At 30.9% G+C, this 24,019-nt stretch overlaps 4 protein-coding genes and 1 pseudogene across 4 annotated transcripts; 3 read left to right on the top strand and 2 right to left on the bottom strand.

Moving 5' to 3' along the window:
- The first annotated feature begins 1,449 nt into the window (after window positions 1–1,449).
- Window positions 1,450–4,079, top strand: LOC148192856 (protein BEARSKIN2-like). Its single transcript, XM_088099096.1, has 3 exons — window positions 1,450–1,686; window positions 2,704–2,981; window positions 3,107–4,079. The coding sequence occupies exons 1-3, from the start codon at window positions 1,524–1,526 to the stop codon at window positions 3,752–3,754; spliced, it is 1,089 nt and encodes a 362-aa protein (XP_087955222.1). The 5' UTR covers window positions 1,450–1,523; the 3' UTR covers window positions 3,755–4,079.
- A 2,544-nt stretch (window positions 4,080–6,623) lies between these two features.
- LOC148192855 (putative beta-1,3-galactosyltransferase 8) lies at window positions 6,624–9,379 on the bottom strand. Its single transcript, XM_088098790.1, has 10 exons — window positions 9,203–9,379; window positions 8,716–8,957; window positions 8,339–8,560; window positions 8,195–8,259; window positions 7,899–8,080; window positions 7,567–7,824; window positions 7,393–7,480; window positions 7,171–7,296; window positions 6,970–7,079; window positions 6,624–6,883 (listed from the first exon to the last, which is right to left on the bottom strand). The coding sequence occupies exons 3-10, from the start codon at window positions 8,489–8,491 to the stop codon at window positions 6,735–6,737; spliced, it is 1,131 nt and encodes a 376-aa protein (XP_087954916.1). The 5' UTR covers window positions 8,492–8,560; window positions 8,716–8,957; window positions 9,203–9,379; the 3' UTR covers window positions 6,624–6,734.
- Window positions 9,380–11,535: 2,156 nt separating this feature from the next.
- Window positions 11,536–12,521, bottom strand: LOC148192854 (ethylene-responsive transcription factor ERF042 pseudogene; annotated as a pseudogene).
- Window positions 12,522–17,352: 4,831 nt separating this feature from the next.
- Window positions 17,353–19,080, top strand: LOC148192853 (GDSL esterase/lipase At1g71250-like). The gene is made up of 5 exons (XM_088099150.1): window positions 17,353–17,680; window positions 17,827–17,954; window positions 18,080–18,322; window positions 18,451–18,706; window positions 18,782–19,080. Exons 1-5 carry the CDS (start codon window positions 17,428–17,430, stop codon window positions 19,000–19,002), a joined length of 1,101 nt encoding a protein of 366 aa, XP_087955276.1. The 5' UTR covers window positions 17,353–17,427; the 3' UTR covers window positions 19,003–19,080.
- Window positions 19,081–21,356: 2,276 nt separating this feature from the next.
- Window positions 21,357–23,708, top strand: LOC124840579 (DNA repair RAD52-like protein 1, mitochondrial). Its single transcript, XM_047316643.2, has 4 exons — window positions 21,357–21,733; window positions 21,822–21,859; window positions 21,941–22,035; window positions 23,425–23,708. The coding sequence occupies exons 1-4, from the start codon at window positions 21,471–21,473 to the stop codon at window positions 23,566–23,568; spliced, it is 540 nt and encodes a 179-aa protein (XP_047172599.2). The 5' UTR covers window positions 21,357–21,470; the 3' UTR covers window positions 23,569–23,708.
- The last annotated feature ends 311 nt before the right edge of the window (window positions 23,709–24,019 follow it).

Raw genomic sequence — 24,019 nt, 5'->3', positions numbered from 1 at the left:
TTGAGATTTCATGTTTCCCTCAATTAACCAATCATTTCCCCGAAGAAGACCATCAACAACTCATGTTATGATCAATCTCTATAATTACTCATTTTTGCAGTTACCATGCTCTGTTTTTTCACTCATAATTTACCATCACAGCTTAGTCATAAAGTGAAATGAAAAGAAGCTATCCCATGCAACTTTTACATATCTTTTATAGACATTTCATATATATGGTTGATATGCAAGATCGAGAACTCCATTGGGAAAGATAATGAATCACAAAAAGTACAAAAACAATGCGTGCAATCGAATCAACCAAAGCAATCTGAATGCACATCAGGTCATACCCACATGTGCTTGCCCCAGCTATGGCGACTGCGTCTCTAACTCTCTCTATCAACATTTAAGGCTAAACCTATCATTTCTTTAAACTTTATATCATTCTCAATAATTTACATAAAATATTCTCCATCAACAACAGTTTTATTAGTATAAAACTTCGGCCGTCCAATGAAATGCGGAAATCCCAAGAAACTTTACTACCGTTTTTCCTAACATTGCTTTCACAACAATCAAATACTAACCTATAAACTATCCTAGTTTTTAATTCTCGGGATCATTTACCCATTTAAATATTTCCACAAAATTACTAAACTAATATTTATAGGTTAGTCCACAGTGTTTTCAGAAGCGCGTCTCATCTGTTCATTTCACATAAACACTATCTTCATTTTCTAAAGGATCATCATCATGCGTAATAGTTTGAATTCAACCAATATTTACATATTATATTACTCCTAACAATTTCCTTAAGTGAAATGTGACACCTAATTACAGATCCCGAAAATGAAATTAATTTTGTATGCATGTTACATTAGTATACCACCACACACACGTGTATGTACGTATATACATCATATTTTTAAGGTGAAGTCTCACGTACGTAAAAGCTAATTCTGTGTTAGTGATGTTAGTGACCTTTAAACAGCTCACAATTATTATATTACAAACTAGGGTTTTGACTAACGTTATCATTCTCTAACCACAATAGTTATGTCCATTTTGCTACCTAGTTATGTCGGGTTTGCGTCAGCAGAATAGGTTTTTTTTTCTCTAAAGTCGAAACAAAAGCGATGTTTTTACTTTGGGACGTGAATTTGTGAACGTAGGTTAATTACTACGGATAGGAAAGTGTAGCTTACGCTCCCCAAACGCTTGTGGGGGAAACCCTACGAAAAATATGAAGAAATTATCGAAAATAATAAAAAATAACAATCATACTGGTCACATTCATTCCGTAAACTTGCTTTTTACGATAGGTAGCTTCAACCACTCCCGTCGGCGTAGTCACCGGCCGTCAACCCTTTCTATATGGTCACAGTGTGTGATGGTGGCGTTGACAACCAAGAAGGTATATAAGTGCCATGCTTGCAACACCACGTACGAATTGATTGCTTAGTTCTTCAAATTAATTGAGTTCAAAGAGAGAGAGAAGCAGCTACTTTTGAAGTGATTGAGAGCTTGAGTTTGGAGATTAGATGGCTTCCTCTAATGGTGGTGTGCCGCCGGGATTTAGGTTTCATCCGACGGATGAAGAGCTTCTTCATTACTACTTGAAGAAGAAGGTCTCCTTTCAGAAGTTTGACATGGATGTTATTCGAGAGGTCGACTTGAACAAGATGGAGCCTTGGGATTTGCAAGGTAAATTAAAGTATCTGTAGGATATATTTGGTTGTTTTCTGTATGGTTCGATTACCTTTCTGCATGCTCTTTTCCTGATATTTCAATCTTTATACTACAAATACATTCTTAAAATAATGCCAATTTTCTTTTCCGTTTCATACTTTCTATGTTCCCATAAGCATGAATTTCGATTTTTAAGCAACATGACAAATTATATGTTTTTGTTTGAAGGTAATTAAATAGATAAACATAAAAGTTTTTCGTCATTCTTTTAGTTGAACAGCAGCAAGCTTTCACTTGCAATATATTTAGTTATGTTTAAATTTCTCAGACTTTAAATAAACACAGCGTTCTGGTTGAATTATAAGACTTAATATATACATGTTCGATTATGATATAAACGTCCTATTCCTGGACAATTGTGTGAAATTTATTTTGTAATTGAATCTTGAAGCTGTTATCAGATATCAGATGCGCGATGAAAGTATGTGATTCTTCTTGAAAGATATATATATATATATGTTTAGTCAAATAAAGCAGAAAGGATGAATGCTTATAAGGATAAAATAACTGTGTCAAATTTAATAATCTTTAAGATGGTCGCTTACTGTTAAAGACAATACCATGTCACCTTGATTTCTACAATGATAATAGTGAATAAAGGAATAAAAGTAATGGCACACGCACATTCTATTACTTGCAAGTATTTTACGCAGTACCCTCACTCTAATTCTTTTTTCGTGCCTTCATAGGATGTTACTTAAGTACATGTAAAACGATTTTGTTACTGATATGATGATTGCCTTTGTCCTAAAATAAATGAATCTGAAAACTCTAAAATGCAAAAGACACCGTTTAGAAAATCAAGCAGTTTAGATGTAAAGAACATCATTACTTAGTCGATCACCTTTCCTATGACACTGATGAGCCTCTCATGTTCTCAATTCTCTGGCACTTCATCTGTTGAGTTGTTTTCTCTCTTTCGAGATTTTTTATTTTGACTTCTGATTGTGTGAAATTTATGATGACGAACAGAAAGATGTAGAATTGGATCAACTCCACAGAACGAGTGGTATTTCTTCAGTCACAAGGATAGAAAGTACCCTACAGGTTCAAGGACTAATAGAGCAACGAATGCAGGGTTTTGGAAAGCAACAGGAAGAGACAAGTGCATTAGGAACAGCTACAAGAAGATTGGAATGAGAAAAACCCTTGTGTTTTACAAAGGAAGAGCTCCTCATGGACAAAAGACCGATTGGATCATGCACGAGTACCGTCTAGAAGATGCCAATGACCCTCAAGGAAGCGCCAACGTATATATATCTCTCTTTCCCTCTCTCTCACTAATATCGATTTAATACTGAATTATCCTTCAAAAAGTTTCTGCATAATATTTTTTTCTCTCTCTCTAATGATATATGTCTGAATGTATTTGTAGGAAGATGGGTGGGTGGTGTGCAGAGTGTTCAAGAAGAAGAATTTATTCAAGATTGGAAATGAAGGTGGGTCTACACATAACCCAGATCAACAAATGAACAATTCCTCGAGCACTAACGGACGCTCCTTCATACACAGAGAAAACCATTACTTGCTACACCAACACCAAAATCATAGAAACTCACCAGGGCTCGAGCTTGATAAGCCTGAGCTCGCTGTCCATTACCCACACTTGCAAAATCCCCAATACTCACTGTTCCAGTCCCAAAACCTTCTTCAAACCCAAAAGCCTATGGTTTTTGACTACTCATATGCATCATCTCTACCTTCGGACACCCCTGTAATGGCAAAGCAACTTATGGGAAACCCTAGGGAGTGTGAGAGTGGCAGCGAGGGCCTAAGATATCAAGTTTCGGAGTCTGGCATTGAAGTTGGATCGTGCGAGCCAAATCAAGAAGTGGGTGGCGGAAGAGGTGAAGGAATCAACGAATGGGGCGTTCTTGATAGGCTAGTTACCTCCCATCTCGGGAATGAAGAATCAAACAAAGGGGTGAGGTTTGAGGAGACAAACCCTCAGTCTGTGCATCAGATCAACCAGCTTTCGTTACGGGGAGAGATGGATTTCTGGGCCTATGGAGGAAAACAATGAACTTCCCTTTCTTACTGAGTTTTTCGGTATCGTCTCGTTTACTGAGTATCAACAATACACTGATGATATTTTAGTGTCAATCAGTGTATTTGGAAGATACAGTAAAAGAACAACCTAGAAAAACTTAGCAACTTTACACTCAGATCAACTAAACAAATTAATGTGTTAGGGTTGGAGATAATTAGATGCCTCTAATCATTTTAAAATATGGATCAAGAAGATATTATTTTTATATTTATTGTCCTATACTGGTTTCAATTGTTTATGTTCGAAGACATCGTTAATTGTAATATTTCAATGCATTTGTTTCTCAAGTACTACAATTGAAAACAAATGCAATTATGGTGGTGCTCATTAATTGTATGTCTAAGATTTGATTATTTGCAATTTTACAAATTATACAAATTTGGTGAATCTCACATTTTATGTTAACAAATTTATCCTTTTAATTTTACTATTTTCACTAAATATTAACAATTATAACGCGTTTCTAAAACTTCTCGTATAATAAGGACTTTTCTACAAATTTCAGAAATTTTATTTGTAGTTAACAGTAATTTAACATATCCAAAATATTTCTGAAAACATAATTTATTGACAATTGGGTGTAACGAGCAACATGGATAATAATAACATATTCGTTGTCTTTGTAAAAATCTATTCTACTCACTCCGTCGTCGCACAAGTGTTCCTTATATAAATAAGTACGGATAAGAATACATGAAGACATCAATATATAGTTCTTAAAGTATTAACTTTAGAAAAAGTAAAATAAAATTATAAATAAATTATTTTAAAAAATAATATATATTTTTATAAAACAAACTAGTTTTAAATCGGTGTCTATGTACGAGTTAGTATTTATTTGAGTGTTTCTTTAAAAAAATGTAGAGGTTCAAGAAAGAAGTAATAAATATTTTTAAGTTTATAATTTGGTTTTGAAAAATAATTTATATATTTAGAAAGTAAATATAATAAATAAATAGTAGATTTTGTAAAATTATAAATAGTAGAAGTATATAGACTTAAAAGGTCACTTATGCACGTAAGAGTTTTGGCACATGTTATTTTAGGAACTCTATTTTTGATTATTTAACCCAAAAAATATTTAGATGGAGATAAAAGATGTACGACTTTAGGTTTTGGTTATGATTGAAGTTTATTATTTATTTTATGTTTTGGCTCCTTCTTAAGTCAAGTCTATTCCTATTTTTTATTTTTTAAAAAGTATTGTTTCAATTACTTCCGATCTTCACTTTTCCAGCATTTTCCACGTAGAAAACCAACAAACAGATTCACCATCATCTTCTCACCCTCACATTGAAAAAGTATATGAAAAAAAATACTCAGATTAGGAAGGAATGATTATGAAACAAAAAAAAAATGTAAGACATGAAAACGAATGTCTTTACGATTTTGAAGTGGGAAGAAAAGGAAGGCTTGTAGTGACGATATATATGACAACACAGTTTGTTTCGACAATAAGGAAGGGAAGAAAGAGAGGAGAGTGAAGAGTGACAGCGAAAGCGACAACGTGGTTCACATTTGACAATAAGAAATGAAGAAAAAAATCTCAATTAATGGAGAAGTGATGCAGCGATGCAAATGGAATGCTTTGGTGGGAATGTAAAATTTGCAAAAATTTTAATCCTATGAGACGAATAGGCTTTGGTTGTTTAAAGAATAAAAACCTATAGTTGTGCAAATATTTTAAAAAATGTCATTAGTAACATTTTTGAAATTATTTATAAAACTACATGCTTTGGTTATTTAAATAACGAAAGACTATAGTTAGAGAAAAAAATTGAAAAGTACCAAAACGTTTTGAAAGACTTCATTTTTTCTTAATGAGATGAGTCTAACAATGTAAATGAGATGAGTGTGTTCATATATTAATTAGACAGGTATATATCTGATATTGAAAGCTTTAATTATGGCGTAAATTTTAATATATAAAATTTTGATTAGGATTTTATTTATTGATTCAAGATGATTATATATTAAAAGTTATATAGTTTTGACGCTATTTCTAACATTTTGTAAATTAAATTTCAGCAAAATAATTATCAAAAGTCTCACAAAAGTAAAAGTTTTCACAAATTTTTATAATATTGTTGTTAATTCGATCAAATTAATACTAAATTATATCAATCTTATTAAATAATATATATTTTTAAAAATTAGATTTATCATTGTTTATCTAAATATTTTTATTCAAATAATTATTATCGTAAATTTTATAAATAATAAGTCTGAACTAATTTGATGGTATTATCATTATTAACCAAATCAAAATCTCAATTAATTTCATAGTTTTTTCATTATTAACCAAAGTAAAGTTTCAATTAAAAATGAAAACTTCTGAGGTTATTTATAGTAAATTGAACAAAATACAATCTCAATTAAACGTTAAGACGACTAATCACGTTTATTCTTTTATCTTTTTATAAAGTAAAAATTTAATTAACTAAAAATAAAATTTTGATAATTCTAGTTATTCAATGCAATTTAAAAATCTTTAAACTCATGATTATTACACACATAAATTAATACACTTTACTAATTAATTACAATGTAAAAATTATTATTTTTACTTGATTCAGAAAAAAAAAAACATAGATAAAATATGAACGAAAACCATAATTAAAATAACAAAAAAAATTATTTCATTCTAACTTCAAAATCTATGATAAAATTAAAGTAGTATCAACCTGAAAAACTTAACACCTCATTAAATATATATATATCATTAACCCGAAACTGATAAAGTAAATGTTTATAGATGTTATACAACGAATTCTATAATATGGAGAAAAAACTAGATTATATATTGAAAAAAACAAAAATAACTATAGTGTATTTTGGACGAACAAGTATCCAGAACAAAACTAACAATTTCCACTAAAGAAAAAGAAAATGCATTAAATTTCTCCAGATGCAAAATACTAAAGGTATAAAATTTTGTGTATGAAATAGAGAATCAGAGTTCAATGTTCCAAACAACTCCGTGTCCCTCTCCGCAAGCTTTGTGTATCTCTTTCATTCTCTCCACCGACTTACAGATACCACTGCATGACCAATCAAACGATGCCACACACACATTCCCTGTCCTTGCCTTCCAATCACAATCTATGTACAACATAACCATGAAATTACTTTCATAACATTACAGAAAACATAGTTTCTTAACATGCGAACTACGTAGGAAAACGTACCTGGTGGGGTTCCGCAACACATGGATCTTTCATCCACATGTTCAACTTCCAGGCCCAGTAACCAGGAACCTAAAGATACGTCTTCATTGGCATATTTGTGCAATATTGGCCTGCAATGTAAGATCGAACGTGATTCTCATAAGTTAAAATATACTTCAAGTCTTCATCTCAGTGTAGAATTGGAAAGAATGATGAAATCACCAATTGATGGATATATAAGTGGCGAGATCCTTGGAAATGGCATATATTTGGCCAGTGGCGTGCCTGAAGTACTTGTTTCCTTCCTCTCCAAACTTCCAGTGCTCAGCTTCGTGATACTTTACTCCTCTGCCATACATGTTCAAACAAGATTATGAAGAAATAATTGATTCATGGTTTAGAAAAGGACCATTTTGGCCACAATGTAAAAGAGAATAGCCTCACTTTTGATATAGAACAGGACCAGATTTCATGCAACCAATGTAAACCCTGGGTCTTGATCGGTACTTGGCAAGTGTGCTCACTAGCATACCTGAATAAACATAGATGCAAATTTTGGAATTAAAAACTTGTCTGACAATTATTGCATTGCATGTTGGCTAAATTTGAAACACATACCTAGATTTAAGTGGACATCATCGTCTACCTTGACGTAGAAATCAGCATCCCACAAAGAAGTGATGGTGGAAAAGTAGAGACGAGTCTTGGTGGATAGCTCATGATAGCCCTCGACGTGGTCTAACCTCAGGAAGTCCTTGTGTTCTGCCTCTTCTGCATCAATTGCTTTATCCAAAACTCCTCCTGGTGTGCTGCTGTGCCCGATCACGAACCTTACAACAATGCCCTTCTCTTTCTCTAGTTCCTTCAACTCATTCCCTGTTTGTTTTCACACATCAAACACATCAACCATATTACATTACATGCATGAGCTAGTAGTAATAGAAGTGTACCTCTAGGTAACCATGTTTCGCGTATAGAGTCTCTTCGCCTTTTGCTGCTAAAAGCTGTGTTAATACCAATCACCACAAAAGCCTTTTGTACATTATGCTTTCGAATTTGCTTCCCACCACTCTGGCTTCTCCTACTTGCTGTCAGTTCCATTTCCAACGTCGAAACTGCCTTATCCAGATACCTTCGTTTCACACATGTTAAGTAAACAGAGTTAAAGTTTAAAATTTAGAAAATGGATTTAAGCATGGAGAAACGACATTGGTGTAATTAAGTGGGAGATTTGTATATATCTTACTTGATAGCTTGGTGAGTCTTCACCACTTCCTCCATTACATCAACAGATCTTCCTTCAATCAGTTTCTGTTAGAAAAACATGAAATTCAGTTTCTTTCTGAACATAGTTTGGAATAACGAAACACAAGAAATTATGTATACGAACTCGCTTGTGATCACAATCAGGTGTGGATGATTGCAGTGTATTTTCATGGTTAGAGGGTCGTGTCCACATCTGGCCACTAAAGAGTGTTCCTGCAAGAAAGCATGCAATGCATACGAACAAAATTGTCTTTCCTGAAGCTGCCTTTCCCCTCATCTTTTCTATCTCAACTTGGTCACGATCCACCGATCTTTGTAAAGACACCACCTTTAACTTGAATTCGTCCTTCAGGAAGGTTTTCAGTACTTAAATCAGATGGGGTTGAAACGCTGAAGTATTATTTGGAAAACAATTCATCATGGGCATATGGGATTTCCCATGTTAATTAATTAGGTCCCAGGAATCAAGTAAATGCAACATTTTAAAGCAACATGGGTTACCGTTTTAAGGAAGAGTCTTGTGATCTACGTTTGTTGATGTAACTGTTAATATTGTGTTGGAACAATTTGATTAAGCCAACTTTCTACACATCATAGCAATGAAATTTCGGTCGTCTTGAGCATATCACGTGAGCATGAGTGGGATGTTCATTGCAAAAGGCAATGAATGTGTGGAGCAAAATGTTTATCTTGCTTTCAAACAGCAAAGAGAGCTAACTTTGATGCTATTTGCCCATCAGGTACTGAACAACAGTTTTGAAATCATTAGCAACTCACAGAAATTGCTATTCTTGAATATTATAAACGAACTTCATTACTAAACTACTTAGCTGTTTCCTTGTTTATTATCAATTTCTAAGATGAAAGGAATCAAATGTCAATAATCTCAAGCAAGTTGTACTTTCTACAATTTAGGTAGCTCAGACAGTATAAAATAAAAGTTGAAATAAGAAATAAATGATGAACAGAGGGCTATGAGTGAATTTACCTAAAAATGATGTGCTTGGAGAGTGCAGGATCATGTCACTTTTGACTGAAAATCCTTAAAATAAAAGAATAGTAACTGTGATTGGAAGAGATGTCTGAGAGTGTGATGTTCCTATCTCTAGCTCTCTATAAATGGCATTATAGTTATATGGTATGTTTTGATTGCCAGAATATTGGTAGTTTGATCATGTGGTTTTGATGATGCAACAAATTGAGGTAATATATAACAAGAAAATAACTACATTCCTCTGTTTGTGTGGGCAATCTTTGTAACATCAATTAAGTGTGTACTAATGTTTTGTTGGCTGTCTAAATAAACTTCGTACGTGTTAAAATGGAGATGAGATAGAGACAGCAACACATCCTACTACAATTCACTGGTTTCATGAATATTCTAGGTTGGATGGAAACATAAACCACAATACACGGTGATTACAATTCTTGTTGCTTTTAGATATTTAAATTCGTAAGTTAAATTACGACCAATGTTTTCAAATGAACAAATCTAAAAGTACAATTAAGTCTGTAAATTATAAAATATTTAAATGACTTACAAATTAAAATTAATTGGTCAGTCATATAGCAAGGTGAAGAAGTGAGGGATACGTGCATTAATAAATTGAATGATTTGGACTTTTAAACTAATCAAATAGATGGGCTCCGAGTCATATGCATACAGAGGCTATTAATTACTTCCTGCACCATATTCTAACACCCTATCGTTTTGGAATTTACTTTTTTGAAAAACATTAAAACAAATCTGAGAATTTTTCAGTAGACAATCACTCCACTTCTATTATGGAAATATTGTTGAACAAGAGGAAAAAATTGAAAGAGAGAATGAGAAGTTACTTTTTCGTGAGATGGAAGATAACCTTTAAACGAAACCACAAAAAAAATTCTAATCAAAGTTTGACAGGGAAAAGAGTACCTTGTATCCTTAGTATTTCAAATATTGATTAAATATTATTTATATGAAAGTAAAAAAAAATAAAAAATATTATATTATTAGTGATTCAATGTCAAGAAGATACATATTATAAAGGTTTATGCGATTACATATTATAAAGGTTTATGCGATTACATATTCTAAAGCGAAAACAAAATACTTTAAAATATTGAAAAGAAGTATAAATAATTAAATGTATGTTTTAAAAATTATTTGATTTAATGAATATTATATTTCTGTTTCCTAAAATGATATACACTATTTGAATTGAATGACACAATGGAGTGGCACAATATATATATATATATATATATATATATAAAGCAAGAATATGATAAGAGAAAATGTATTATAAGGATTTCTCTTTCTTAAAACTATTTGATTTAATAAAATTAAATGTTTCTTGAAAATGCAATTTTCAATGCAATTGCATAAAGAAAAAAAAGTATAATTAATGTTATGATAAAATGAAGAGTAGCTTAAGAATCTAAGTAAATTTTGTAAATATTGAACAAGTAAAAATAATTGAGAGAGAAAGTAATAAGTTGTGTGTTTTAGAAAATGAAAAATACCCTTTGAACGAATCAAATAAATTTCATTAATCTAATAAACATAATTTGTTTTATTCTCATGAGTGAGTATATATCTATAATAAATTTAAAGATATAACTAAATCACAATAAAATCGTAAATGTAAGTTGTTAAAAAATAATCGTGTTATCAATTTTAGGATTTTTTTTTTGGATGGTATCATACCATTTATACCAACCATTTATTTATTTAATTTCAAAATTAGAACTGTAGTTATTGTTCTAATTACCGATTGGCATTGTTACTATATGGAAGTATAGAAACAAAACTTAGAAAGATGTCTCCTACCAAGCATTGCTTCATACTTCTTCTAGGATGTTAGATAGCGATGAGATTGGTTTAGCCCTTCTTAATCCTTGAGCTAATTATCTCTCTATATGTTCCTCACTCAAATGTAGATGTTTATTATTTGTAATAGCTTGTAAGATCTATGAAATGAAACTATTGTGGTATAATGACAAATATTTTGGAAATATATATCCTGTATAAATTGTATATATTTGTTGGAATCTTAATTGCAAACGATATTAGAGGGAAATGAAAAAACAAAAAGATTATAAAAGAAAAAATTAAGTACATACTTTTTAAAGTTATAGTTTACTTTCTTTTGTTTCTTTCGGGTGAAGTTTTTAAATTATTTGATTTATTAAAACTGATGTCTCTTTTTCTAAAATGTTATACACCATTTAAATATAATCGTAAAAGAAAATGTGTAGTCAAAGTTATGAAAAAAAAATAATAACTTAGAAATCGAAGTAAATTTTTTAAATATTGAACAATTAAAAAGAAAGTAATAAGTTTTGTTTCATAAAATGTTAACAAAAGATGATATTAGTAACACGTACAAAATTGATAAAAAAACACTAAATACAATTCTGAATTAAAAAAAAAACAAAAATTGTAATTTTTAATTTAAATTATTTAAATAAAAATAGCATTAAATTTTAATAAAGGCGACGTCCATCTAAACACATGCAAGTGATTAGTAAAATTAAGAAGTCTATTTTCAATGTACAGTAGTTTATTAGTTTAGAAGTAGAAAGTGTAGGAAAAAGCACAGAAGAGATGAAATACAATGCCGATTCTGAGATCATGACATGAAAACATCGTCATAGTTGAAATGGAAGAGGTTGTTCCATGAGAAATCTCCAAAAGTCAAGTCCACCCTTAGGGGGCTCATCAGAGGGGCATCTTTCACATCCTCAAACGACATCGTCGAAATCCTGGATTCGTCTCCCAAGTTGTCCAACCAGCTGCTGCTATTGCTGTTGGTGTCGGTACCGAGAGAAGGAGGGTGGAGAGCGGCTGTTGCGGCGGCGGATTGTATGTCTCTCCGGGAGGAGGAAAGAGGGCGAGGAAGGGAGTGGACGAGGTCGGGGAAATTAAGGGTGGCCGATGTTCCTTTCAAGAAGAAAGCGGCTGAGTCATAAGCCCTCGCCGCCATCTCAGGCGACGCGAAGGAGCCAAGCCATATCCGGGTTTTCTGACCCGGCAGCCTTATCTCCGATACGTAACGTCCCCAGCTCCGTTTCCGCACTCCGCGGAATGCATTTTCCGCCTCCGCCTCACGCCGGCGCTTCCTGGAGCCACCTTTGCCTTCTTCTTCACTGATGCTCATCACCTCAAAACAAGTGTTAACCTCTCTCCCACCACCCCCGAGACCCTTTATTTATTTACTCACAGACTGTGCCCGGAACTGTACGATGAATCTAGCTGGCATTTTCCTTTTCCTTTTACTATGTCACATTCATGATACTCCTCAACGAACACGGTCACTCTGTAATTTACCTCGCTTGATGTTACTGAAGAAGAAACGTCAAATATTTGTTACTACAAGATATTAAAATAATGAGCATATAAATCTTATTAAATTCATGTAAAAATAAATAAATGGTGCTATCACACAGTAATAATCTCTTATAATATAATCTTTGCATTAAAGAATACTTATAGTCTATTTATGTTTTTTAGAAAATTTAAAATATTTTATGCAACTATTCGGTACTCGTGTTGTACTTTCAGTATTGAAATTCTAGCATAGACACGTTTGACGACAGTAAATTCGATTTCATAGTAGAAAAATATTCTCAAACCCATCTAATTTTTTTTATACTATTTTTATTTATTTATTATTTTTTTTTAAATATAAAATTTTATCTTTTATATCAAATAAACGTAAAAGTGTATCATATTTTCATCAGTCTTAAAAACGTTGAAAGAAGTAGTATTTTTGAAAAGAAAAGATTGGAAATAAGAAAGAGTGAGGTGAAAGAGAATATAAGATAATGTGTGAGATGAAGTTGCGTGTCGTAGTTGATGACTTAACCTAGGTTGAAGCATGTTGATAGATTTATAAGGTAGGCTGAATAGGTTGAATTTGTTTGTTCATATAAGAGGTATGGCTTAGTTTGTCATTTAATTGTAATTTGCAACAGAAGGTGCCACATACCATCCTTTATTTGTCGACTAGTTAAAGTTTAATTATTTTATGTTTGTTACGTTACACTAACTGACACACTGCAATTAGGCTTAACTTTGTCTATTAACTTTCCACTCCGTTCTTGGCAACTTCTTAACACCAATTATAACTACTTGCTGCCACATTTTTGCCTTTCACCCATATAATGTTAATCTCGTTAGGTTTTTAACAGTATCCCAAGCTTTTTGCTAATTACCAGATCCTATGTATCAATCTATAGATTCTTTAAAATGTACTACACTACCATCTTATTATCCACACAATGCTCAAAATAAAATAACCACCTTTCCATTTCCACATAGTCAATTTAATATTTTTAACTGTTAAAAAACAGTATGGTTTAGTGTTTAAAAAAGTAAATAGAAAATAAAATGATTTTTTGATGAGATAAACCAATATGTAATGTGTAGATCAGCACGACATAAGTGATCGAGTTAAAAGAGAATTTTGTTGTGTGGAGAAGTGAAGAAAGGATAAGAAGAGAAGAATATGTGTTGGTAAATGGGGGGTCTGAAACTGAATAAATATGATAGAGTCAATTGTGTTGCAGTGCAAAGATCGAATGAAAAGTTGGAATGGTCATACTAAGAAAATGTTAATTTATTGTCCTTTTTTTATGTATATATCTTGGGCAAATAAATCATGCGACCTATTAAAGGTCTATTATTACAGTCATCAATCACAACTTTATTATATTTTAAGCAATTATTAAATGTCTTTTTAATAATATATTTCCTACTGACTTTAGTGTTTTCTGAAAATAAATTTCTCCTCATTTCTCAATTTTCAGTACATAAGGATTCTTCTAGTCCAATCACACACTATCACTTCTCAAAAACAACGTTATCAAATCTGATAAGAACATCTTACATGAGAATTCTCCTAATTTTAAAAATAATTATTTTCTTTTATAGAAATAAATTTTGATTATTTGTTTTTTAAAATAACTTTTAGCAATACATAAAATATATTTTTGTACTATGGTCTGCATCCAGGTTAAACATCAAGTCGTTCACTTAAGTTATTTTAGGTCGACCATTATGGTCGTTTCTTTTAGGTCGTTCATTCACCCAGACCATTCATTCATCTAGACCATTTTTCTAGGCCTTCCACCCAGACTGTCCTTCTGAGCCCACCCAAGCCTAGGTCGTGCCAAATATGACTTAACAATATGGTAAAATTATCTGCGATAATGACACAGTAAGCCCCTAATACAAATTAGGGTGTTATTAGATTGTCATTAGGTCCGCGAAAGGTAAAAACTTATCACATTTAGTATAAATAAAGGTCTCAGGTATAACTTTAGATTATTATACACAATATATATATCACTTATTATGACAACCGTTCAATTACATTAATGTCTTGAGCATGCCTTTGATAGGTACTCATCCACACAATTTGAACAAGGAGGAGGGAAAGTGAGTAACATAACTTAAAAGATGGAAAACCATTAAAGAGTTTATCCGATATTCAAAACAACTTGGAGTGCTTTAAACAAGTAAGAGACTTCAACCCAGACAATTTCTGAAGTTTTTTCTTATGATGCATGCTTTCTCTCTTCTTTTTCCAATGTTGCATTTCCATCAATGGTACATCACTTACTCTAGCAACCGTAAGAGTGATCATATGATACATATTAAGATAATACTTTAGTTTTTTTTAATATAGGTATAGTTAGTAATGATTTGGTGCAGAAAGCAAAATATCTCTCTCACTCCCCACATGTAGACATACAATTGGACTAACTTAGCCCATGTTTTCCCTTCTTAATATTTTAATATAATTTAATATATATTAAATCAGATTTTATGTTATTATTTTTGCTTTTTTATTTTTATTTTTATTACTTTTATTTAGTTATTTTAATTTTAATTTTTTAATATAATTATTATGATAATATAAATTATGTTTTAAAAATTATTAAAATATAAAAAATATTAAATGATATTATATTTTTCAATTAAATTAAATAGTTATTAAATTATAAATAAAAAACAATGTTTTAAACATTTTTGTTGAAGGGATGTAGGGTTAAAAGGATGCAGAGTTACTTTAATAAGAAAGAGAAAAAATAAAAAAAGAATATTTACTAAAATTAAAAAAGACATTTTTTGAAAAAAATTAAAGGTGCATATATATATATATATATATATATATATATAATATTATTTCATTTGTTATTTTAATTACTACATTGATTGAATTGTAGTCCATTACACCTTAGCTAACATTTGAATTTGAATTTCATATCCCGTTTGTTATAAGAGAAGTAATCCTTGGAAAAGTTTCTTTTGTGACTTATAGGACTTAGAGACATATTTTATTATTCTTTCTTAATTATTTATTTATTTATAAGTTAATGAAGTTTTTTTCTTGTTAAATTGAACTATTTGTGATTTTATAAATTATATTTTCTGTAAGGTAATTAAATATCTTTTCAACTGAATATATTTACTTTCCATCAAAACTTTCTTACATAAAATCCTATCATTATTTTCCATTTAAACGTAAGATGTTAATTAACGAGATATATGAATTTATTATAAGAATAAAAAATTTAGTGGAAGGGTAATAAAATTGGATAGAATTTATAAGATGAGATTAAAGTTTGAAAAGAAAAGTTCAGGTTTTTCGTTTTCACCTTTTAAACCTTTTTTTACATTATAAGAAAATATGGATTTAACCCTGATGTTAACAAGTAAAAATTGAGACTAAATAATTATTAACGTCAAATTTATGTCACACACGTATTCAATTCTAAAATTATGGATACTAATTAATTAATTTTAACTTATAAAGGTTGATTTTAGATAATGTTGACTAGTTAACGCTTCAACACTATTGTATCACAAACCTTTAAATTAATTTTTTAATTAAAACAATTAATTGTCAAATGTGCTTTGATTTTAAAATTAATTTAAATTAAAAATAGCTTAGTCAATTCTAAATGAAATTTATTTTTAATATTAGTTTAATTTGTGTCGGTTTGATAGACAGTAATAAAAGTAACTTAAAGAATCTTATACAATATTTTCATGATTAATAAATATAAATGAAAAAAAATATTAGATTAAGAAAATAGGTGTAGACAAACGTACATAATAAAGATAAATGTGGATAATAAAGATAAATGTGGATGAAAAAAATAAGTATGAATGAAAATGATGAGAAGAAGAATATAAATAAAGGAAATATGAAAAAATATTTATAAATAATGGTAAGGAGATTTATGAACGTAAATAAATAAAATGAATTTAATAAAATTTATTATCTCTAAATTTAAATAATTAAATTAAAATTAATTTATGTTTATATTTATTCTTAATTAATGCACTTGAATTTATAACACATAACTTTAACTTCTACCTTTATTTATTTTTAATATTTATTTTATTTAATATAAATATTTAATGCATTTGTTAAGTTATCATTAACTTATTTATTTTTAATATTTATTTAACTTATCATCTATTTAAATAAATTTAACTTATTCATTTTAATATATTTTTTAGTTAATCTTCATTAAATTAACATTAATATAAGTATTTTTTTAGAAAAGAAAAACCATTTTTAACTTCTTTTAAAACAATAATATATGATTTCTCTGATAATCGATTAAGCATTGTAAGTGGAGGGTGGATTTAATTTTGTAGTTCTTTATCATAATGAATATCAGTTCTTAAAACAACCGAGACACGGAGTTTTAATTTAACCGTGGTTCTCCTCTTGAGCTGCTGACATGGTCATCTACAAAACCCACGCACGTTATCCGCCATCGCATTCTGGTAAAACCATGCAGCCAGCTACACACCACTTTAACGTATTCACCGCCCTCGAGTAACAACAACGGAATCATTTCACACGTTTTCTGAGTTAAGAAAGCATAAAAAAGTAATCTCACCCTGCGCAATTCCTGTCCTTACTTTTCTTCAAAGAAGGATTTCAGTTACTCTCATCGAAACGCGTTAGCTGATGATGGATAGCATGAATAAAACGGTTAATGGAAATGGTTACAAACAAGAACAACCAAAAACGTGAGTAAAGGCACGCCAGCACACACTAATGGCTTGGCTTGTCTTTTTGCAGTAAATCTACCTTCATGAATTTCAATTCATCGTCACCGCTTCCACGCCTTTAAATATTTTGTTCAATATCCTTTCATTTCCCTCACTTTTCACCCATCTTTTGTTCAGTATTCAGGAAAATGGGAGAATGGAAACATGCAAGAGCATCAGCAGCAGCAATGCTGCTTCTGCTTCTGTGCTTGAATGAGATTGCACATGTAAACTCGCAGAGGGTACCTGCTTTGTTTGTTTTTGGAGATTCATTGGTTGAAGTTGGCAACAATAATTTCCTAAACACCCTCGCAAGAGCAAATTTCTTCCCCTACGGCATCGACTTCAACGGTGGTGCTACTGGCAGATTTTCTAATGGCAGATCCCTCGTTGATTTCATTGGTAAGTTCACTTATAACTGCAATAACTGCAATCTACTATTGTAGAAAAGTTTGACAAAATCACGAAAAGAAATTTCTGAGACGTGTAGGGTTTCAGTTGAAAAGATTTGCAATACATTTCCCTCTTTAACTTCATGAATTTCACAGGAGAAATGCTGGGCGTTCCTTCTCCTCCACCTTTTGCAGATCCCTCCACGACTGGATCCAGAATACTCAATGGTGTCAATTATGCATCGGGTGCTTCCGGTATTCTTGATGAGTCAGGAAGAAACTATGTACTTCACCGCACTTGCTTTTACTCTTGCTTTCATCTACATTATATATGTAAACAGAATTTCTTTATCACATAACCACCATAAATATCCAAATTAAAATTTTCACTTATACGATGATGCTGCAGGGCGATCGGTTTACCATGAACCGGCAAATCCAGAACTTTGAGAGCACTTTGAATCAGTACAGGACAACGATGAATCCTGCTGCGCTGAGTCAGTTCTTGGCCAAGTCTATAGCAGTTGTGGTAACCGGAAACAATGACTATATCAATAACTACCTCATTCCTGGCTTATATAACTCCAGTTATAATTACAATGCCCAGCAGTACGGCAGTCTTCTTGTTAACAATTTAGGGAGACAAATTTTGGTAAATTGAATCCAATTTCTCTCCTACATCTAGTAGTGCTTAATTAATTACTTGTATCATGTTGTAAATTTGGTTAGTTTTGGACGAAGGCATTGATTGAAAAATGTTGCATGTATTGGTGTATGCAGGCACTGCATAGTATGGGGATAAGAAAGCTCTTCATAGCAGGAATTGGGCCACTGGGTTGCATCCCTAATATTCGAGCGATTGGTTTAGCCCCAGCAGGAAGATGCATGGACTTGGTCAATCAGATGGTTGGATTCTTCAACGTAGGGCTTAGATCGATGGTGGAGCAACTGAACAGAGATCATCCTGATTCCATCTTTGTATACGCCAACACTTACCATGTATTGGGCGATATCCTGAACAACCCTGCGAGATACCGTGAGTAATATTTATATTAATTGCATAATGTATTGATTGATTTATGAGGAGATGGAATGATGTTGTTTTTTGCAGAGTTTAATGTTGTGGACAGAGCTTGCTGTGGAGTAGGAAGAAACAGAGGTCAGATATCATGTCTGCCATTGGAAATTCCATGTCTGAACAGAAAGCAGACCGTGTTTTGGGATGCCTTCCACCCATCGGAATCTGCCATTTATGTGTTTGCTTGGAGAGCTGTTAATGGACCACAGGATGATTGTTATCCTGTTAATCTCAAACAAATGGCTCTCATTTAATTCCCTCATGTATGCTCCCTGCATTTATCCAAATAAAATATAAATCAAATATAGCAAAAGTCATTTCAAAATTCTCAAAGTTCAATATCATACCTCTTAGATTTCCTTTCATGCTAACAAGTACTTAAAACTTAGAATATTTCACATACATAATTATTTTATATTTATTTGATATTATTCTCTTTTACTTTTTATTTTCTATTTTTTTAAAATATAAAAATTTATTTTTTTATAACCATTTTATTTTCATACCATCAGGTAATTATTCTTAAACTCACCTCATATCATCTAGTCCAATATAATACACTCTTAACAATTTCACTTATTTTTCTAATATATATAATCTTTATACCATTTCTTTATATATCTCTTCATATTATCTGTGTTGTTACCTGTTTCATTGGGTGTTACTTCTCATTTGAGGTATTCACATGTAATTTTATCCAATATTTTTGAAGTATTTTTTTTAAACTATATAATATCTAAAAGCGTGTGTAAGTGAGGTTTGCAAAAGATTTTTCGTTTTAAATCATGAAAACCAAAAGATACAATAGAAAAACAAGTTTTTTTTTATTACGGATAATTTAAATTGAGCGGCAGGAAGAAAGTGTTCTTTTAGATCAATCAATACATTATGCAATCGAACCCTAACCCCAATATCGCAACAGTGAAACTTCAAAACGCATTTGCAGAAAAGAAGCACAACAATCATCCCATCCCAGTTCGCAAAAATCAGATAACAAACGGTAACCCCTTAAACCAATCAAAATCAGAAAAGGAAGAGGGGAAGGGACGAAGAAGAAATGTGCCCTTGCAGCACCTCCGCCGGGCTCTCATCGCCTCTGCCGTAAACCACCGACTACGCTCTTGCAACGTATTTTAAAATTTAAAATGATATAATTGCCACGTCATCAAAGGACATCTCAGCTTGCCACGAAGTTAACGTCATTTACAACCATTAACGACAAAGGTATTATTGACTCAATTTTATCAAAATAGGAACTCAATTAACAACTTAGAATACATGACTCAATTGATACGAATCCGAAAAATAGGGACCTCTGAAAACATTAAACCTATATATTAGTATTATTAGTAGAACTAATATTAATTGTATTGATATATATTGATGATATTAGAATACACTTTAATATTTATTTGATACATATAGTAAAATAGTAAAATATTATAAAAATATAATTTTTTGTATTTTTTTTAAGAAAGAATAGAAAAAAACGTAAAAAGAGATAGTATCAAATGTAAAAAATTTATCTGTGTCAAAGTATCATTTTTTTATTATTATATTTTTTAATATTAAAATTAGTATTAATAATATTGTTTAAATTAATATTAACATTAATAATTGAAGTTATAATATGAATATTATTATTATTATCATTATCAATATATCATTATTATTAGTAATAATATTATTATTATTAGCATTAGTCCTAACAGTGACATTAGCATTATTATTATTGTTATTATTAATAGTAGTATATCTATTCTTATTATTGATATTATAATAATAATTATTATTATTACTATTAATAATAATAATAATAATATTATTATTATTATTATTAATATTATTATTACTAGTATCAGTATTATTTGTTTCAATAATAATATGAATATTATTATTAGAATTAGTACTAGTAATATTGTTAACAATTATTTGAATTAACATTAGTATTAATAATAGTAGTATTAATAATAGTAGTAGTACATTATTATTAGTAATAAATATATATATATATATATATATATATATATATATAATTTTGTACTATAATATTTCCATTATTATTTATATAATCTATTTATGATATTGACATTATTATTTGTTCTTTTTATATTTCATTATTTTAATATAAAAATTAGTATTAAAATAATATTATTTATTTTTAATTAACTTGTTCATAAAAAAATATCCGTAATTAATTATATAATTTTTTTCCAATAATCAAACTCTTTATTTAAATATTATATTTTTAACTATATATATAATTTTGTTTTCTTATTTTGTACCGATCTTTCAATTGTTATTTATATAATCTATTATTGATATTGATATTATTATTTATTCCTTTTATAGTTCACTATTTTAACATAAAAATTAATATTAAAATAAAATTATTTATTTTTAATTAACTTGTTCATACCCCTAATTAATTATATAATTTTTTTCTATAATCAAACTTTTATATAAATATTATATTTTTTAATTGTATATAACACTTAAATATAATTATTTAAAAATTTTAGTTTTTAAAAATAACAATTACATTAATTTTGTAATACAAATATAAAATAAAACAAATGTAGGAGTCCAAAACAAGTTCACTCCAAAATAGCTAATTCCAAAAAGTAAATTACAGTGTGACTGGTGAATGGAGGAGTTAAAAAGTTACAGAAAATGTTTTCGGGTGCAATAAGTGATTGAAGAGTGGTGAGAGGTTTTGAAAATGGCATCCGCAATTCTGAAATTGGAAAAATTGAGCAGAAGAGGAAGAACATTTAGGTTTGGGCAATGGAATCAGCACTGTTCGAAGCTGAGCTGCAGAGCAGCATCAGAGAGTGGAAAAATGGAAGAAGAAGAAGAAGCTCCGAGTTCTGGAATCTCTAGACCTCTCTCTGAAATACTCAAAGAGCTCAACAAGAAAGTCCCTGACTCTCTCGTCAAAACCCGCTATGAGAAAGATGGATTCCCTATCAGATACATTCCCTGGTTTCTTTTATTCCTGAACCCTAACCTGAATCTCTATTTTCTTCGCTTCATCCCCATCTTTATTCATTTTGTTGCATTTTTTTTTCAGGCATACTGTCAACCGTATTTTGAACTTACACGTTCCTGGTATTATATATTATAACCTTTTCCCTTTCTTTTATGCGGTTCAATAATTTGATATTTTCCTAATGCAATATCCAATGCTAGAGTGGTCTGGTGAGGTTCGGAATATCACCTATTCAGCTGATGCAAAGTCTGTCTCCGTCGTTTACCGAGTTACGCTTTATGGGACTGATGCTGAGGTACCGACTTACCACTTCACACTGCACAAAGAAATTCATTATTCAATACTCTGCATTTCTTTTACAGACACTTCAATGACTAAAAGCAACCAAACAAACCCCTTATGGTGTTTTGGGCAGTGTAGAAGGAGAAATTTGAAGGGGGAGTGAATTGATTTCTGTGTGTTCCCTAGAGGGAAATATTTTTTTTTCTCAAATTACTCAACTTTATATAAATATTTTCTCACCTATTTCTACTCTTTTAAACCACTAACTAAACTTAAAATGGTTTTTTTTGTTACTTATTTATTTTTCCTCAACTTATTTCTTCCCTATTTCCATTTCTTTTGTTTCTTTCCTCTAATCCAAACACATTACATTTTGTCTCTGAAGCTAAAGTATGTCGGCTCACATTTTCATTCTGATTTGAAAACCCAACTGAACCATTCTACAAATTTAGCTTTGTTCGACCAAATTTAACCAGTCATGTTCTCATGAACCAGTTGAGCTAGTTTTCAGGTTTGGATTTTGTAAACCTGTTTATCAACAATTTATCAAGAAGAGATTCAGTTAATTACAATAAGAACATCTTTGAAAACTGATTTTCCCCAGAGTGGAATGTCCAAAGTCTTATGGACAATTGAGCATCAATAGTGGGTCCAATGATACAGAGCACTTAGATGAAAGGGCCACCATAGGGCAGTGCCGGTAACAGAGGTTCCACCTATATCTGATGTCATGTGTTGCCCAGCAGTGCATAACACCAATTTTTCCCACCAGAATTTGAAGGGTCTTTGCTGTCTTGCAGCAGACGGCCTTATCTCTGTAGCCTGTTGATGAAATTTGGTATTGGTTATTGGATTTGGAATATGCCAAGTTTTTCTGATAACTGAATTGGTTTAGTATGCAAATTGTATCATTGGATTAGATATTTTTTTTTAGTTCCTAGTTGGGTTTGTTTCACTTTTTTTTTTGCACCTGAAACTGACACAAGAGAGAACTGTAGAACATGTTTTATTACTCAAGAGCTAAATTTAAATTTTAAGGTCTGTTAATTAGCATCACTTCTTTTCTCTTGACTTCATTTACCACCACTAAGGTTTTAAAAAACAGGAGGTTTCATTGAGTTTGAAAATGCATGAAATTGCAGCTCAATGCAGATGTAATTGCAGTCATGGACACTACATTAACATTATGTTGTGGCTGAGAAAAAGAGGCCCTCCAACCTTTATTTTTCAAACTTTGTCCATCATTGTTGATTTTAAGTTTTAAACTTTTTGTTCTTTTTCTAGTCTCTGGTATCTGTTTTTGGACATATTGTGGCTAATGGTCATTCTGTGACCAGATAAACTCAGTTGCTTGTTATTTATTGTTCATTTTGTCTAAAGTAAACCCCTTTTATCTGTCTAGATATTTAGGGAATCAACTGGTACTGCTTCACTAGACGACACAAGTTATGGAGATCCTGTACAAAAAGCTGAAGCAATGGCTTTTAGGAGAGCTTGTGCACGCTTGGGACTGGGGCTCCACCTCTATCATGAAGATGCATCTTAGTCAACCTATTCTTCAGCTTCACTGTTTTCATAATTGCCATAGTTTCTTTTTTGTTTAGTCTACGATAAATGTTAAGCTTCAATCTATGTGAGATTTGTTCAATGTTTTATCTTAAGCTTCAATCTCTGAGATTTGTTCAATGTTTATCTTCTGGTACAATTATCTTCCATGCAATTGGGAGAATTGATGTTCTATCACGTGTCTGATGTAGAACAGTAAAATATGTTAAAAGTTTATTTTCATAATACTTTGTTAATTACTAATAACTTGGCTTAATGGATAATCAAGGCTTGGTTCAAAGTCTTTAGTGATATGGACTGTACGATTTAAACTATATTAAAAAAAACAAAATGTTTGTCGATACTTTATTCAACTAAACTTTGAACTAAAATCTCAGGCTAAAAAGTCTCGTTCAAAAAATAACTGTCCCCTATATTCCAAAATTTGAAAC

The sequence above is a fragment of the Vigna umbellata genome, chromosome 9 (assembly GCF_029865625.1).
Source record: "Vigna umbellata cultivar VRB3 chromosome 9, Vumbellata_1.0, whole genome shotgun sequence".
NCBI classification, from domain to species: domain Eukaryota; kingdom Viridiplantae; phylum Streptophyta; class Magnoliopsida; order Fabales; family Fabaceae; genus Vigna; species Vigna umbellata.
Note: the sequence above shows the minus strand (reverse complement) of the source record. Positions and strands in the feature narration are given on the sequence as shown.